The sequence below is a fragment of the Callorhinchus milii genome, unplaced genomic scaffold (genome assembly GCF_018977255.1).
Source record: "Callorhinchus milii isolate IMCB2004 unplaced genomic scaffold, IMCB_Cmil_1.0 Scaffold6, whole genome shotgun sequence".
Taxonomy (NCBI): domain Eukaryota; kingdom Metazoa; phylum Chordata; class Chondrichthyes; order Chimaeriformes; family Callorhinchidae; genus Callorhinchus; species Callorhinchus milii.
Window position 1 is genome coordinate 17,207,023 of NW_024704747.1, and position 17,308 is coordinate 17,224,330.

General features: G+C 45.9%; 1 protein-coding gene across 1 annotated transcript in view; it reads left to right on the forward strand.

Moving 5' to 3' along the window:
* The window catches only part of pard3bb (par-3 family cell polarity regulator beta b), a 394,398-nt gene that overhangs the window by 1,041 nt on the left and 376,049 nt on the right, over positions 1-17,308 (forward strand). The window contains exon 2 of the mRNA XM_042336226.1: positions 380-580. Coding sequence (XP_042192160.1) covers positions 461-580 — 120 coding nt within the window. The 5' untranslated portion in view covers positions 380-460. The remainder of the gene's footprint in view (positions 1-379; positions 581-17,308) is intronic.

Here is a 17,308-nt window from a genome sequence, read left to right on the forward strand (position 1 = left end):
GTGTGTGTAGGGGGGGTGGGGGTGTGTGTGTGTGTGGGGGTGTGTAGGGAGTGTGTAGGGAGTGTGTGTAGGGGGTGTGTGTGGGTGTGGGGGGGTAGGTGGTGTGTGTGTAGGGTGTGTGTGTGTGTGTAGGGGGGTGGGGGGGGGGTGTGTGTAGGGGGTGTGGGGGGAGACTTAGTGGTGGAGGAACCAACTGTTGTGTTGATGTGGTGGTAACTTTCTGCCTGGAGAGAGGGGGAGATCAGTCAGAAGGGGATTCAATTCCCCCTCTTGTGTCGGGTGTTTTTCTTTTGTTTTTAATATTATATACAGGGAGTGAGGGAGGAGGGAGAGAGAGAGGGAGAGGAGGGTACACAGCTGCTGACTGACTGCCTGTCAGCCCCCAGGACAGGACAGGACAGGACAGGTGCGCGGGGGCAGCGCGCGGAGCCTCACCTGAGCCGCTCACCTGAGGGGCGACATGAAGGTGACGGTGCAGTTCGGCCGCACCGGCATCGTGGTGCCCTGCGGGGACGGCACCCTCCGGGTCCAGCAGCTCATCCAGCAATCCGTGCAGCGGTACTGCAGGAACACCGCCAAGGTAAGCCCCTCACTCACTCCCCCCTCCCCTCCCTCACTCCCCTCACCCCTCCCTCACTCCCCCCAACCCTCCCTCACTCCCCCCCACCCCTCCCTCACTCCCCCCCCCCCACCCCCCCCACTCCCCTCACTCCCTCCCTCCCTCACTCCCTCCCCCCCCCCCCCCCCCCCCTCCCCACCCCTCCCTCACTCCCCCCCCCACCCCCCACTCCCCCTCACTCCCCCCTCCCCTCACTCACTCCACCCCCCCCCCACTCCCCCCCCCCCCCCCCCCCACTCCCCCCCCCCCTCACTCCCCCCCTCCCCCCCCCTCACTCCCCCCCCACCCCCCACTCCCCCCCCCCCCCTCCCCCCCACTCACTCCCCCCCCCCTCACTCCCCCTCCCCCACCCCTCACCCTCCCCACCCCTCACCCACTCCCCCCCCCCTCACTTCCCCTCCCCCCACTCCCCCCTCACTCCCCCTCCCCCACTCCCCCCCTCACTCCCCCTCTCCCCCCCCCACTCGCTGACCTTCTGGCTCTGCAACGCTGATGGAACTAAAACCCGAGTGAAGCCGGTAACCCGCGCAACGCTGATGCCCAACATGGCGGTTGTGCAGCGCCAAGTGCTCTCTGTCACACGTCCAGCAAATGATGTCGTGAGGAGAGTGGGGGATAGAGAGAGAGAGAGAGAGAGAGAGAAAGGGGCAAAGCCACCGACCATAATATTGAAATGTTTGCCAGAGTTAAGCATCGTGAAAGGGTTTTGTTTTCTCGATTGGGTTGTGTGAGGAATAGTGTTTGCACTTGTAAAGCAGTAGTTAGTCCCGGTCCTAAGAGACTTGGGTGATGCAGGAGTCTCAAAGTGTAGTGTACAAACAGTGCTCTAACATCTCTGCAATGTGTTTATAACACTTGTGGAGTCCTGTAGCTCAGTGGTTAGAGCACTCGCTTTGCAACGAGAGACCTGAGTTCAATTCCAGACAGAGGGCGAAACCTTGGGCAAGTTTCCTTACTCCACACACAGCCCAAATAATAGTCCCTCCAAAACCCCAAAACAATAATAAATTGGTCATTTTCAATCCACGACTGTTTGTGGGACATTGCTGTGCGCACTTGGCTGCCGCGTTCGCCCACAAATATACAGTCAATTCACTTTACAGTGTGTTCTGTGAAGCGCTTTGGGACGTCCTCCCGACGTGAAAAGCGCTATATCAAATGCAAGAATTATCTTGGATTATTATTGTTGGTGTGCCTGTGTGTTGGGGGGGGGGGGGGGTTGCCACCTGTCCAGCTTTTGGGGTCTCAACTCTGTTGCCTGACTGGAAGTGTTCAAGACAAATGAAACAGGATACTGAATGTTTCTGTTTCCATGTGTGACATGACAACAGTTTCTCGAAGGTTCGTGCCTCGGAACGCTTCGCACAGACTGGGTCAGATGCCCGGAGAGGATGGAAAGGGAGAGGTGACTCAAAGAGAGTGTGGTCAAAGAGATTTTTTGTTTAGGCTGGACTTAAAGATGGAGCGGGGCGAGGTGGAGAGTTAAGGACAGGGAATGGCCAGAGGTTTAGGAGATTATTGCAGAGAAATTGTTAAAAGAGGTTTCGAATTCCTTTGCATTCTTTGTTGAGCTATTGCCAGATACTTTCAACACAATTCCACCCCTATCCTATCTTTCCCATCCCCTGTTCGTTTTTTTTGGTAAAAGATGGCAACCATTGTTTTCCTAGAATAAATAAGACCTATCAAATACCACAAATTTTTATCTAAAGTTTAATGTACTTTCCCTTGACATTCCCCCCAAAAACCTTGACGTTCCAAAAAGAAACTCCATAAACTTGAGACTTGACCTCACAGTTTTGGCTGACATGCCAGTGAATTGCTGGAGGCACCATCTCAAAATGAGACATGGTCCCTTCTCCTTTCAAATTATGCCTTTGGATCTTTATCATCCACCTAAGCAGGCAGATGGACCTCAGTTTAATAACTTATCCAGAGAATGTTTGAGTTGTATGAATCCACTTTCCTCTTACTAAATTGTAGTTCTATGAGTACTCAGCACCCTGGGCAGGAGACAGTTATTGGGATCAGTTTTGATAGTAAGTGTTGGCAAACAAATTTGTCCCCATCCACTGACACAGCAGAGACACTCCCCAGTGATGAGTTTATTTTATTTTCTCCCACCCAGCTCAGAGGCGCTAATGTCAATTTCAACACTCCCAACAGCTAATCTGGGTGTGTGAGCTTCTAAACATTAATTGGATATACTTATTCTCTTTCAACTGTTGCACCTTATCCAAATTTGCCGATTGTTATCACTTTTTCACACTCACTGGAAATGAAAAGTTATGCCCTAAATGTGTAAACTGTTCTGATTTTCCTCTTTCTCTAAACTCCCAGATTACTCATAGAGAGCCATCACAAGTTGTATACTCTCTGTTTTTCCCCCTAAAGAAATGGTTGGGCAGACCACAGGCCTATCACTCCCAGTGAGATTCAAGATTGGATCTTTACGGAATAAATGTAGAAGTGGATTGAGTTGCTGCTTTTAATTACGTAGGAGACCTGGTGGAAAATAACTGGAAATGTGTTCAGCCAAGCAGAGAGTGGTGTTTTCTTTGAGTCAGTGTGATGAACATCTCAGTGGGCCAGATGTACAGCCGGATTATCTGACAGTTGATGAACCCACTGAGGTCCTGTTCAGGTGGATTGATGAACAGAGCTGTTTAAATACTAAAGAAAATCCGTTCATCTCTGCATAATTTGCGCTCTATATCAATGGCTTCCTGAACTGATTAGGAGAGATTGAACTAAGGTATGGCCCAATGTTTTTTTTAATTCACTATTATAACATACAGAGTAACTGATTGCTGAGAATGTGTTATGAAGCTGAAGCATACAGGTTTCACGATTCGCTTCTCAGTGGGATTATAATAACCAGTTGTAGGTCAACTTTGGTTACACCTCTCCCTCCACTCCCTCCTCGAGCCCCTGCAGTCTGGTTTTTGCTCTGCCCACACCACAGAGACAGCGCTTGTTAAAGTCACAAACGATGTCCTTTCTATCTGTGACCAGGGCTACCTCTGCCTCCCCGTCCTCCTGGATCCTGCCACGTTCGACACAGTCGACCACGCCATCCTCCTCCACCGCTTCTCCTCCTTCATCCACCTTAGTTGGACCGAACTCGTATGGTTCGAATCTGACTTAACCAACAGCCTTTACGTCATCTAGGCAAATATTTTTTCCTCCCGCCCTTGCCAGATCATCTGTGGGGTACGCAAGTTCTTCACCCTTGGCCCTCTTCTTTTCCTCATCTATATGCTCCCTTTTGGCAATGTCATCCGCAGACATGGGGTAAACTTGGACATGTATATGGATGACACACAAATCCTCTTTGCCTCTTCCAGTATCGACTCCAGATCCACTAATGTTCTACTAAATTGCCTGGCAGACGTTAGGCCTGGATGAGTGCAAGCATCCTGCAGTTGAATGTGGACAAGATGGAAGCCATACTTCTTGGCCCCTGTCAATGTCTTCACTCCTGCGGATCTCAACTCCTCAACCTCCCTGGGCTCTCCCTCAGACTCACCGAACTAGTGCACAATGTAGGCATCCGGTTCAAACCCCAGCTCTCCTCCTTCCTCACATCCGGTCCCTGACCAGGACGGTCTTCCTCCACCTTTGCCACATTGCCATTTACCTTCCCCAAATGCAGCCCAAACCCTGGTACATGTGTTTGTCACCTCCCGCCTGGATTACTCAAACCCACCCATCGCTGGTCTCCCCAGCTCCACTATTCAAAAAATACAGCTCATTCAGCATTCTGCTCCCAGGACCAAATTCCTTACCCAGATCTCATCAGTTCTGGCCAGGCCCCACTGGCTCTCCATCACCGAACGGATCGGCTACAAGATTCTCACACTTGTGTTCAAATCCCTTCACTCACTGGCATCTACCTACCTCTCCGACTCTTCATTCCCCAATCCACCACCCAGCACCTCTGCTTGACTGACACCAGCCTCCTCCTTGTCACTTGCACTCTCCGCTCCACCACTGGAAGTCACGCATTCAGCCAGTAGGCCCCGAAATTCTTGAACACTCTCTCAATCCCGCTGCCTTGACTCCTCCCTTCCCTTTTTCAAGTCCCACCTGAAAACCTTCCTTTTCGACCGTGCATATGGTCAACTCACTCCCCCTGCCGCCCCCCCCCACCTGGGCTCGGAGTCAGGTTCCACCGCTGTTAAGCGCTCTGAGACACTACCCTGTGTGGGGGACCTATATAAGTTGTTGTTGAGAGTTTATCTTCAAATTAATTTAATTGACCTGGTGCAGCACAGGACCATATAAATTGAATGTTGTAGATTTCCATCATGTTATGGGCAAAGTTAGCTTAGCAGCACTTCAGATAGTACAATTCACCTTGATAGTCCTTGGGTAGAGAGGGAAAATCAGTCGGGGGTTGTTCATGAAATCTCTGCTGGAAGGTGCATGTGGACAACAACGACAACTTGTATTTATAAATATATGTAGTGCCCTTCAGCCAGGTATCCTCTCGGAGCGCTGAATGTCAGGTGATGACAGGATGAAACTTAGTTCTGATACCCCTGTGGATGTCTCACAACTGTACTCTCCAACTGCACTCAAATGGTATTTATTTTCCAAATTAGCGTCAACAAGAAGCCGGAGGGCAATGAAGGCCTATAAAATTTATTCCGTAAAGATCCCAAAACACAAACCTTTTCTTTCCTTTATTTATACAACTACTGTAGAAGGAAAGATAACGGAGGGCACTGTCTGAAGAAGGAGGGGGGGGGACACAATTAGCAGTGAAATGCTTTTGATTGATATGCAGAGGTTTGCATTTGTCGTGTGAGCTAATAAAGGAATGTGTGAGTGAAGTGGGAATAGAATAACATATTTTCTGGTGATGCTTGTGACTTTGGATCAATGTGACGACAGTATGAATTCCTTTTCATAAAGCTGTTTGATGTCACTATTGTTTTGTTTGGGTAGTTTAATCAACAGTTAATTTGCTTTTAGTTCTTTGTCGAGCCTTTTCAACTTTTTAAAAATGTTTTCCCCCATTTAAAATTAATATATAATCCTGAAGGTGAGGAATACCCATTCACTGAAGGCAGATTCTCATCTATTTCCTTCCCATCCCATTATTATCCAATGAACGATGGTTTCATTACATTTAGGGTAGATTTTCAGAGAAAATTGTTTTAATATGTTGCACTTATTCTTGAAAGCATGCAACGTACTATATGATATGTAGATAAGCTTTGATCTTAGATTTTCACCCAGAGCAAGTTCATTACTGTAAAGGAAAGAGGAGAGTGCTGCAGCTACTTTCATATATGCAATGTAGGTCAGAGAGATTGGATTGGTTTGGCACATGTCCTCTGGGTTAGCCGCAGACGAGCAGAGTACAGGAATAGGCATCCTGCTGTTGAGTAAACCCAAATCCTCGCTGATTCGAAGAATATCTCTTTACCAGAAAGTGTACATGTGTTATGTATTTCATCATGAGGAGCTCTCCAATACCACATAGATTTATGTGCAGACAAAAACTCACTAATATTTGTGCTGGATAGTCAGACCAACCCTTTCTCTTCCCTCCTCAACTATATACAAATGGTATTTATTTTGCAAACAGTTGCAATGTTTCTGGACTCACTTTGGGTTGTATTTAGATTTTGAAAGTAAGAAGGAACAATTTGATGAAAGAGCAATCAAGAGAACTTTCAATGAATATCCAGAGCTAAGAGTCACATATTCAAATATATTGGGATATCGTGTTGGTTGTGTTTTCTTTTGTTTTGAGGGCCATAAACGAGCATTGAAATAACCATGCACAAAAAATTACCACATTTTCTAAGGTGTTGTAACAAATACGAATTGCAACATTTAGTGTGTAGGAGGATAGAGTAACAACAGAGTTGTTATTCTAACACCCAGCATATTAAATGTTGCAATTGACACTTCTTGCGTGTTAATTTCTCACTTCTTGCATTCTGAGGTTTATAAACAACATAACAATGTCAAAAGAGTGAAAAGTCACATTGTTGGTCAGAAGGCTGTTAAAAGCTGCAATATGGTAGTTTGTTTGTCCTGAAAGTAGAAACAGTTTATCTTGTGTGTGATCGCAACAAATCTATTTATGAATGTTATTGAAGTGTTAGCTACAAGAATGGAAGGAGCTGAATGTTCCATTTGTGTGAATGGCTTTTGGCAATGGTCTGGGAACATGCCAACATAGCCTTCTTTTGGGATCAACGATGATGAATGACTTGGCTTGAGAAGTGACCGGGGTGGAAAGTGTGTGAAGTACCATTCGTGATAGCTTGAGATAGGTCTATCAGCTGTTTACTTTTCTGACATCCATCAGATCTGCAAGATATGTCCTGCTTCCTACTTGCCTAGAAAAAACAGTCACTGCACTTTACAGTAATTCCAGTGAAGCATTTTGAGATGTCTCGGTGACACGATAAGGTGCAATATCAAATCCTCATGTGGGGCTCGAACCTTCTTCTGACTCGGAGGTGAATGTGCTTCCCATTGAGCCAGACTGATATAGCGCCTTATCACGTCTTTGAGACGTTTCAAAGTGCTTCACAGAATACACTGTAAAGTGAATTGACTTCATATTTTGTGGATGAAACACGGCAGCCAATTGTGCACAGCAGTGTACCCACAAACAGTTGTGGATTGAGTGACCAAATTCTTCTTCTTAATTTTTTTAAAGGGATTATTAACTTTGGAAAAGCGATCCGCCAATCGATTAACAGTCGGGTTTTTATTTATTATAGGTAGAAGGCAGTGTTTTTTAATTCTAATTCTGGTACATAAAAAGCTGCCACAAACAGGTTAAAATGAGTGGTGCCTGATCATAAGTCCTAATGCTTATTGAGCTGATCATGTTCCGTTATCCCTAAATTTCTCTTCTCTCTCTCTCTGACATTTATATAGTATCTTTCATGTCACGTCTCATAGCGCTTGTAGATGTTTTAGTCTAACGTGGGTTCCTGGACAATGCCTCAAATTTCTCACACTCATCAACCTCACTATTACAATTAATGTTGTTGTCATTTAAGTTCTGGAGACTTGGTACTAACAGCCACCTAATCGACTTGTTGTCACTTATGGGTTCCTAAACCATTTTCTTTATCAATTACCATATTTTACTCTGGCTCAGTTTGGACTTGGTCTGGTCTAATTCTCTCCTTCAGTGCTCCACTTTGAGATAAGCTTCTATAGTGACATTAGAAGGGTAGAAACTTATATAAAGTGCCTTAACATGTTGATGTCTCAGTACATCATAGGTAATAGCCGTTGTGTGCAGTGCCTATTTTTGTTTGCAACATTATTACACTGTTGGACGTGCCATCCTTCTGATTAAACATTACACCAGGGTACTAACAGCCAGTTGAGGTGGACTTTAAAGATCCTATGATAGTATTTGAGAAAAAAAAGTAGTTTTCCTCTGAGTCCTTGCCAACAACCTCCATTTGTGGGAATTTACCATGTTTGCTGAAACATTGCAAATATTACAAAATATTCACTGCACTTACATAATAACTACATTAGAAGCACTTGAATCATTTCAATGTGATGTGGTATTATAAAAATACAAGTCTTCTTTCCTTTATTTACACAATTACTGTTGAAGGAAAGATAATGGAATTACTGTGTTGAATGGATCTTTGCTTTTTGACTGCTTTTATAATGTCTTGAGTGAGCTTCATGTCCCTTGCAGCATTAAATTAATAACTGGTAATAAAGATCACCATCAGCTACTTGACTTATACATAGCATTCTGTTTACTCAGAAAACAATCCTTACTTGTGATATAGTGTCTTTCATGTCAGGAGGACGTTTCAAAGTGCCTTGGTTTAGAATTTAGTCTTTGTTCCTATTTACAAAATACCCAGGGCACCTGTTACTTTTTGCAACAAGAAGTAGCTATACCATTAAAATCGATTTCCTGTTGTCCTTTGCTACAATTATAGTCCAGGTCCCATCCTCTAGAGGACTTCTGATGATGGCTGAGTACAGAGAGTGTCACCAGTCCAACCTTTATCTCAAAGCAACAGACTAATAAAATGATGCAAATGATTTGGTTCTAGTTGGTTGCCTGAAAAGCAATACAACAACAACATTACATTTGTATGGCACCTTTCACATCGGAATGACGTCGCAAGGCGCTGGACAGTGTACAGCATTTCAGACCCGAGCTGGGGTCAGGGGGAGAGAAGGGAGGGGAAGAGGTGTGAACAATGAATGGCATGGTCGACGAGGAGGGTTTTGAGGCAGGACTTGAAGGAGGCTAAGGAGTGGGTGAAGCAGAGTGATTGGGGGATGGAGTTCCAGAGATTGGGAGCAGAGTAGCTGAAGGCCAATGGGTGGGTCGGGGGACGTGGAGCAGACCGGAGCCAGCTGAGCGGAGGGAGCGGGCAGATTAGGAGGGGCTTAGGAGGTCACAGAGATAGGGTGGGGCGAGACCGTTGAGGGTTTTGTAGGTGAGGATCAGGATTTTGAACTGGATCCTCTGAAGGATAGGGAGTCAATGGAGTCGGGCGAAAATGGGGAAGATGGGATCACGGAGTTTGGTGCAGGAGAGGAGATGGGCTACAGAGTTCTGGGTTATCTGCAGCCTTGGAGGGAGGAGTTGGGAAGGCTGACAAGCAGGGTGTTTGCTCAGTCGAGCCTGGAAGTGATGAAGGCATGAATAAGAGTTTCAGTGGCTTGAGGGGTGAGATAGTGGTGGAGCCGGGCGACGTTACAGAGGTGAGGGAAGGCAGAGCGGATGACGGCTTGGATGTGGTGAAGAAAAGACAGTTGAGGGTCGAACAAGACACCGAGGTTCCTGACTGGCTTGGTGATATGAAGTGTGCAACCATGGAGGTTGATATTGCCAGCGCCTGAGGTGCAGAGGCGGTGACGCGAGCCAGTCAGGAGGGCCTCAGTCTTGTTCATATTCAACTGTAGGAAGTTTGCCCTTATCCAGGAATTGATGTCTGATAGGCAGTCTGTCAGGACAGCAGTGGTCCTGGAGTTGAGGGTGGAGGCAGAAAGATAGAGTTGGGTGTCATCTGCATACATATGGAAGTTGACCCCATGTCTGCGGATGATGTCACCAAGGGGAAGCATGCAGATATTAAAAAAGAAAGGGCCAAGGACAGAGCCCTGGGGGACGCCAGACGTGACAGCGTGGGGGCTGGAGGAGAAACCGTTAGAGGCAACAAAGTGGAGACGGTGAAAGAGGTAGGAATCAAACCAGGCAAGGGCAGGTCCGCAAAGATTAAGTAAGGAGGAAAGGCGGTGTATGAGGATGGAATGGTTGACAGTGTCGAAGGCGGCAGAGAGGTCGAGGAGGACAAAGAGGCAGAGGGAGCCCTGATTTCCCCCCTGCTCGGGTCCTGACCCAACTGTACAGCGCCTTGGGACGTCCTCCTGACGTGAAAGGCGCTGTATAAATAGAATCTTGTTGTTGTTGTTGATCACAGATGTTCAGAATGTCATTAGTGACTTTGACCAGGGCTGTTTCCATGCTGTGGGCAGCACGGAAGCTGGATTGGAAGGGTTCAAAGAGGGAATAGCGAGAGAGAAAGGAGTGGAGCTGGGACGCGACGACTCGTTCCAGAACCTTGGAGAGGAATGGAAGGTTAGAGATGGGGAGTTAGCTGGAGAGTAGGGATGGGTCCAGGAAAGGTTTTTTCAGGATGGGGGTGATGACAGCTGTTTTTAGGTTGGAACTGAACCGGTTGACGAGAGGTTGATGACATCGGACAGGAGAGGGGCCAGAAGGTGGAACTGGGAGATGAAGAGAGAGGTGGGGATGGGATTGAGGGAGCAGGTGGTGGGTTTGAGTTTGCGAACAATCGTGGAGAGGGAGGAGGGCGAGATAGGGTCGAAGGAGTATAGAGGGGATGGGTGGGGGGTGGGTCATGAGGGAGAGGTGATGTGAGGGTGGCTGTGGACAGGGCAGAGCTGGCTGAACATATCCCCTCGGCTTTGAGGAAATCCAACATCTCCTCAAAGTTGGAATTTGAGGAGAGGATGGGCGAGGCGTGACAAAGTGGATGGAGGAGACGGTTTGTGGTGGAAAGGAGAAGCCGGGGTTGTCCTTTGCCTCCAAGATAACCTTGGAGTAGAAGGAGGATTTGGTGGAGGCAAGAGCACAGCAGTAGATCTTGGTGTGGTGAAGCCAGATCTGCCGATGGACCATTAGTTTGGAATTGGTCCAGGTGCATACAGCAGCTTGCACTTGTGCCTTGAGGAAACTGAGATGGCTGGTGTACCAGGGAGATTTATGGGGTATGAGGCAGTTCGGGAGGTGAGGCGGGGTAAGGGAGTCCAGAATGGAGGAGAGGAAGTTTTGTAGAAAAGAGAGTGAGGAGGGGAGATTGGTCAGGGAGGGCCAGAGGTGTAGGAGTTCAGATGACTCCAGGGCAGGGGAGAAGGAGGAAACTTCTTTCCACGGACAATATGTGATGGTGGAGGGTTGAGAAAGGGGAAGAGGTGTTGAGGGAAATGAAGTGGTGGTCCGAGATGGCTTTATCGATGATGGTGATGTCTGAGATGGTGAGGCCCTGGGTGATCACCAGGTCAAGGGAGTGGCCATGGACATGGGTGGGGGAATGGATGGAGGGAGAGGTTAAGGGAAGAGAGGAGGGAGGAGAAGTCAGCAGAGGTAGAGCAGAAGGGGATGAAGTGGAGGTTGAAGTCGCCTTGGATTAGAGCAGAGGGAGAGGGAAGATAGGAGGGTGGAGATGTCTGAGAGGAAGGTGGGGGGAGGCTTGGGGGGACAGTAGACAAGGAGGATTTTGAGGGAGAGCCTGGAGGGGTGGTAGAGGGTAAGGTGTTCGAAGGAGGGGAAGGTTCCGGAGGAGTAACGGGAAAGACCAAGAGGGGACCGGGAGATGAGAACCACACCACCGCCACGGCGATTAGGCCGTGGTGTTTGGTGAAAGGTGTAACCTGGAGGTGTGGCCTCAACTAGTGGGAACGTGTCGCCTGGGATGATCAGGGTTTCGGTGAGGGCGAGGATTTCGATATTTTTCTCGACGGTGAGGTCATGGATTGTGAGGGACTTATTGGTTACACTCCTTTGTGTTCATTTGTAGCTTGCCACTGAGCATGTTGGTGAGGTCTAAGCTTTGTTATGTAAGTCAGTTTCAGTCACACTTTTATTGGAATGTGAACATCAAAGTGTGCTGTATCTATAAATAGCAGGTACAGTGTTTTACATCACACTTCACCATGTTGATACAGTGTGGAAGGCTGCTTGATTGAACCAGTGCCAATAGTCCTCTGGTTCCTCACCCAACAACAACAGCAACAACAAAATGACATTTATAAAGCGCCTTTAGCGTCGGGAGGACGTCCCAAAGTGCTGAGAAGACCACTCTATATGTAAGCATAGACTCAGAGCGTTGACAGGATATCTAATGCTAGCGGAAAGGCTGGATTGTGTTGTAACTTGTCACCCACAAGCACATCAGCTGAGGTTAGGTTACAGAGGATAATAATAATTCTTGCATTTGATATAGCGCCTTATCATGTCTTCTAGATGTCTCAAAACGCTTCACAGAATATAATGTAAAGTGAATTGACTATGTTTTGGGGACGAAACGCGTTGTGAGCGAAGCATAGACCCTAGCGATTTGAGTTGATAATCATTCTGGTTTGCTTTTTGATAACATTTAGCCTCTGAGCAAGTGAAGGAGTTTTATTTATATTTAATGTTAAGGTATATTATCCAATAATCTGCCAGTGTTTTAATAGTGAGTCTGCTTCCCAAATTGGTACCATTTTATTTTTACAAATAGTTTTTGCATTTTTTTTCTTTGTTTTTTTTCCAGCTTTGCCACAGTTTCTCAGATGGAAAACGTTGCATTTTATAGCACCTCATCACATTGTGTGTCAGCCGGGCTCATTTGGTAGCATTCTCGTCTGAGTCAGAGGTTGTGGGTTCAAACCCCATGTTGGTAGTTTGAATTCATATAGTCTTGGCTGACACTCCAATGCAAAGCTGGGGGTGTGTTGTATTATCTGAGGCGCTGCCCTTTGGATGAGATGTTAAACTGGTGTCCCTTCTACAGGTTCAGGTGGACACTAAAGAGAAGTGAATTTCTCCTGGTGTCCTGGCCAACAACCCCCCCAAATAAAATTGGTTATTCACATCAAGGCTGTTTGTGGGTCATTGTTGTGTACAAATTGGCTGCTGTGTTCGCCTGCAAATACACAGTAACATAACTTTACAGTAAGACCCTGTGAAACCCTTTGAGACACTTTGTCAATGTGATATTAAATGCCAGGGTTATTTTTCTAAAATTCTTGAAATTCTTTGCAAGTAAATAATTACTGTCAAGTGCAGTGACTGTTTTTGTAGGGGCTTGTTTGCCCAAGTGAACAGGCATCTGTGATTTCCACCAACGTTGAGACATCAAGGTTAGTTGTTATGCAAGGCAAATTAATTATTTTGTCTCACTCATTGCAATCCAAATAACTTTTTCTGTCCTGAAAATGTATTTTTGCTAGGGTCGTTTTTATCTGTGACAAAACATTGTGCCTGGTTAGCTGCTTTCCCTCATGTGTTTTTGGAATCCATTTGACTTGATGGAAATAAAAACACTTTCTGCTATTTGAACGTAACAGCACTTTAACAACAGGAAGTAGAATATTGGTTTTCCATCACAGGATAAGTGATTAAAGTCATGTTCCAAAGTTAGAAATGGCAACTGATCCACCCTGACTAATTAAGGGAATGTAAACTGAATTATTGGCTGTTTTATGGAGAGTTCTGGAGAGATGGAAACTTGAGGTAGTGTGGCTGACCACGTGTGGCCTCGCATATCTGTCTGGTTTTAGTTTGAATTTCTTCTCACGATGGTATACATTGTGCTCTTTGTCATACTTTCCTATCACTATTTAATTATGGAAGTTTTACGACAACAAATACTTGCATTTATATACTGCCTTTGTATACGGTATTGTCTCAAGAGTGCTGTATGGCAGTTGTGGTGGGCACTAAGCAAGAAAGGCTCGGGAGGGGCAGGTGGCCATAAGCATGTTAAAATAGGTAAGATTTGAGGCAGGATTTAAACCCAGAAGGTGAAGAGGTTTAGGAAGAGGGATTTACTAGATGGTAGGAGATAGGTTTTCAATCCACGACTGTCTGTGGGACACTGCTGTGCGCAATTGGCTACCGCGTTCGCCCACAAATATACAGTCAATTCACTTTACAGCATATTCTGTGAAGCGCTTTGGGATGTCTAGAAGACGTGAAAAGCGCTATATCAAATGCAAGGATTATTATTATTATAGGAACTGATTTATTTTTGCAGCTATTTTATTGTAATGGGAAGGGGTGGGGTCCGATGCTTCCAGCATGTCAAGTAAAGTTCTGGGCACAGTTGGATTAAAGACAAAAGCAGCTTATTGAAATACGAGGAAAAATCGGTATCACTTGGGCACAATCCTGGCCACGTGCTATGGTGCAGATTATAGACTGTACTAGAAACAATCTCGATGGCAGTCCACTGCATAATGTTAAGCGAGGGGATTTGAATCATATAAATCTGGTTGATAGATCGTGCACTCTGAATCACTGCTAAGCCTCCTACTTTGTTGTACAACTTTGTGGAAATAGAAAGGGTTAAAAATCATACCATCCTGTTCAAGTCAGTTAAATTAAGGGCATGTGGTTTTTGAAGTTTTAAGTTTGAAAAAACAAGCAAGGAAAATGTTGTCTATGATCCTGAGCTCAGTATTTAGGAAATTGACACTTACTAATGTGTCTACTGTGCTTTGTTATAAGTTCCTTCAACATTTGTTTTCACACTGTTTTGAAGTACAGCATTGCTCATAAATCAATTAAGCCTGACATTGGACTTGTGGGTTTGTAGCCATACCAACATTATATATGGGCCTTTATGGGTCATTTGAGGAACTGTTAGCTTCCTGAATTGCTGGAGGAGAGGATGTTTTCCTGTTGGTAAACTCAGCAAAAACTGGAAATGGCCCGTTCTCCCCAGTTTGTGAATTATTTTTTCTGTAAATAAAATTGTGCATTATTGTTTAAGGTGTAATCACAAAATCATTAATGTAGTTTGTGAATGATCTAAGAGGGGGAATGTTGCACCTTGTAATCTGAACTGTCAGGAGAATAGAAGTTGCATGTTTGTTGTCCGAGAACAGCCATCGCACAAGGAAGTGTTGAGTTTGACACTTTAGGGAAAGCACAAGTGTGGAATTCAAGATACCAAGTGACAAAGTTCACATCTCAAGCCGGTACTTGACACAAAGACTGAATTCTGATATGAAACAACATGTGGCTGCTGAGAATTTATAAACTTGTATCCCTGCAAATAATATGGGATAAAGTTCAAAGATCAGTTCATGTAATTTAACAAAATGACAGGGGAGATTTTATTTTTACAACAACAACAAAATTACATTTATAGAGCGCCTTTCATGTCGGGAGGACGTCCCAAAGCAGTCGGCTGTCGGGGCCCGAGCATGGGGGAGGGGTGGTGTAGGGGTGAGGGAAGGCAGAGAGGTGGGAGGGAGACCAAAGGCACGGTCGAAGAGAAGGGTCTTGAGAACGGCCTTGAAGGATGCAAGGGAGGAAGCGAGGCAAAGGGACTGTGGGATGGAGTTCCAGAGTGTGGGGACAGAGAGGCTGAAAGCCCGGCCACCGATGGTAGGGCGGATCGGGCGGGAGACATGGAGCAGGCCGGAGCCTGATGAACGGAGGGAGAGCGCAAGTTGGTAGGGAGTCAGCAGGTCAGAGAGGTAGGAGGGGGCGAGTCCATGGATGGCCTTAAAGGTGAGGACGAGGATCTTGAACTCGATCCTCTGGGGATGGGGAGCCAGTGGAGTCAGGCGACGGTGGGAGTGATAGGGTCGCGGAGCCTGGTGCGTGAGAGTGAGTTGATAATGCAACTGCTAATGCCATACTCACAATAGAAGAAAGGAAAATAATCTTTCTCTTTGTGCGTTTGCTCTAACAGAGCACAAGTGAGGGGGTCGGTAAGTCTCCTGTTGAAAGTTAGATATTTCTTAGATCGTAAAAAGGAAATGTGATTTGTTGTGAGTAGCTGTGGTACAACATTTGACAATTCTAATGCATACACTCAACAACAAATGCAAGGCAACCTTAGAAAATGCCTCAATATATAAAAGGCTGCCTTGTTTATAGCACTAGTGTACACTGGACCTGTGCTAATATCTGGTTTTAGTACTGACCAGCCTTTTCCAATCTGCAGCATGGCACATGCCCTGTACAGTAGGTGCTATAGAAAGTAGCCACTTGCCAGTGTGCCACTGGTCCACTGCCAGTACAGTTGCATGGTAAGTGCTGATGGCACTTGTTATTGCATGCATACCAAGTACAGGAAATGTATTTTTTCTCGTGCTTTGCTTCTAAAGTTATCTCTTACATTGGTCAGCTGGGTGTCTGACACATGCAGAAACCCATCCATCATCATGCTTAAGAGTATCCAAACCAAACTGAGAATTCCATACATCCCACTTACACATGGAAATTCCAGAAATAGATTGTTGGAATGGAATATTCACTCTCTACCTGGAGAGACGCATCCTGCTTACTTAATTCCAGAAAGCATTCAGCGTAGATTGGCAAGAGCCAATGCTTGGGGATCCCAGAGTGTGCGATGGGATACTGCTTTAGCCTAACTAGCTAAAACCACATAGCTTGCCATTGATAGCAATGTCCTTTGCCAAATATGTTAACTTAGAGCCAATTCAGCTCCCCTCCCCCCCCGAAGAAGATAGTCCCTAGTTGGTCATCTGTCATCTGACAAGCGCGGGTTTGAGCCCTCACTAGGGTGGATGGTAGGTCCAGGAACTCCCTGCGAGGTCAGCATGAAATGCACGAGAGCGTTGCCGCCATCTTCCTGTCCTCTGCTCGGGCAGATATCCTTTCTCACTGAGGAATGGTTCCACCAATTGGTTGTATGGTTGAAATGGAGAATAGGATGAAAGGAATAGAAAAACACATGTAATAAATTTGGCTTTGGAGAATCAAACAAGAAATCTAAGCTCCTTTATTCAGTGAGTAGTTGAGGCATACAGGCTGCATTTGTGTGTATGTGTGTGTATATAATATATATACCTCTCTCTCTATATATAAATATATATAATATATATAGGTGCCTCTATATATATACATATATCCACACAGTAGAACCGCACTAATCCAGTCACGCAAGGGACTGGGCAAAAGTGACCTACGTAGCGGAGTGACCTGATTACTGAAACAGGTTGGGTGATTCAGGTCGCAGATGTAATATTAAGGGCATTGGTAATGGGCGAGTGTGATGAGCATTCAACAACCATACTTTGCAATCTCATTAAAGTAAAGGCATTGTCACATTTAAAACAAAAGCTGTCGTGTATTCAGCCTTCCTTTTGAGAATGCATCCAACTTGTGTTCTGCCAATGTCATGGATCACAGCTAACTGTCTATGACTTTTGCCCTTACTATTTTTGATTAAGTCCACCCTCTCACGTAAGGACAACTCCTTCTGTGGTGGCATGTTTGCAACACTTGTCAACAGTCACCAAATCAAAACAAACAATGTACACACAAACCATGTGCTCTGAATACAAGAATTGGCTGCAGGAGCTCAGGTTATGCTACGGGCACCTGGCGAAGTCGATTTTCCATTCGGCTGCTTCTGCGCTCGCCGCGCATGCATGATCAGAGCCCACTCCGCC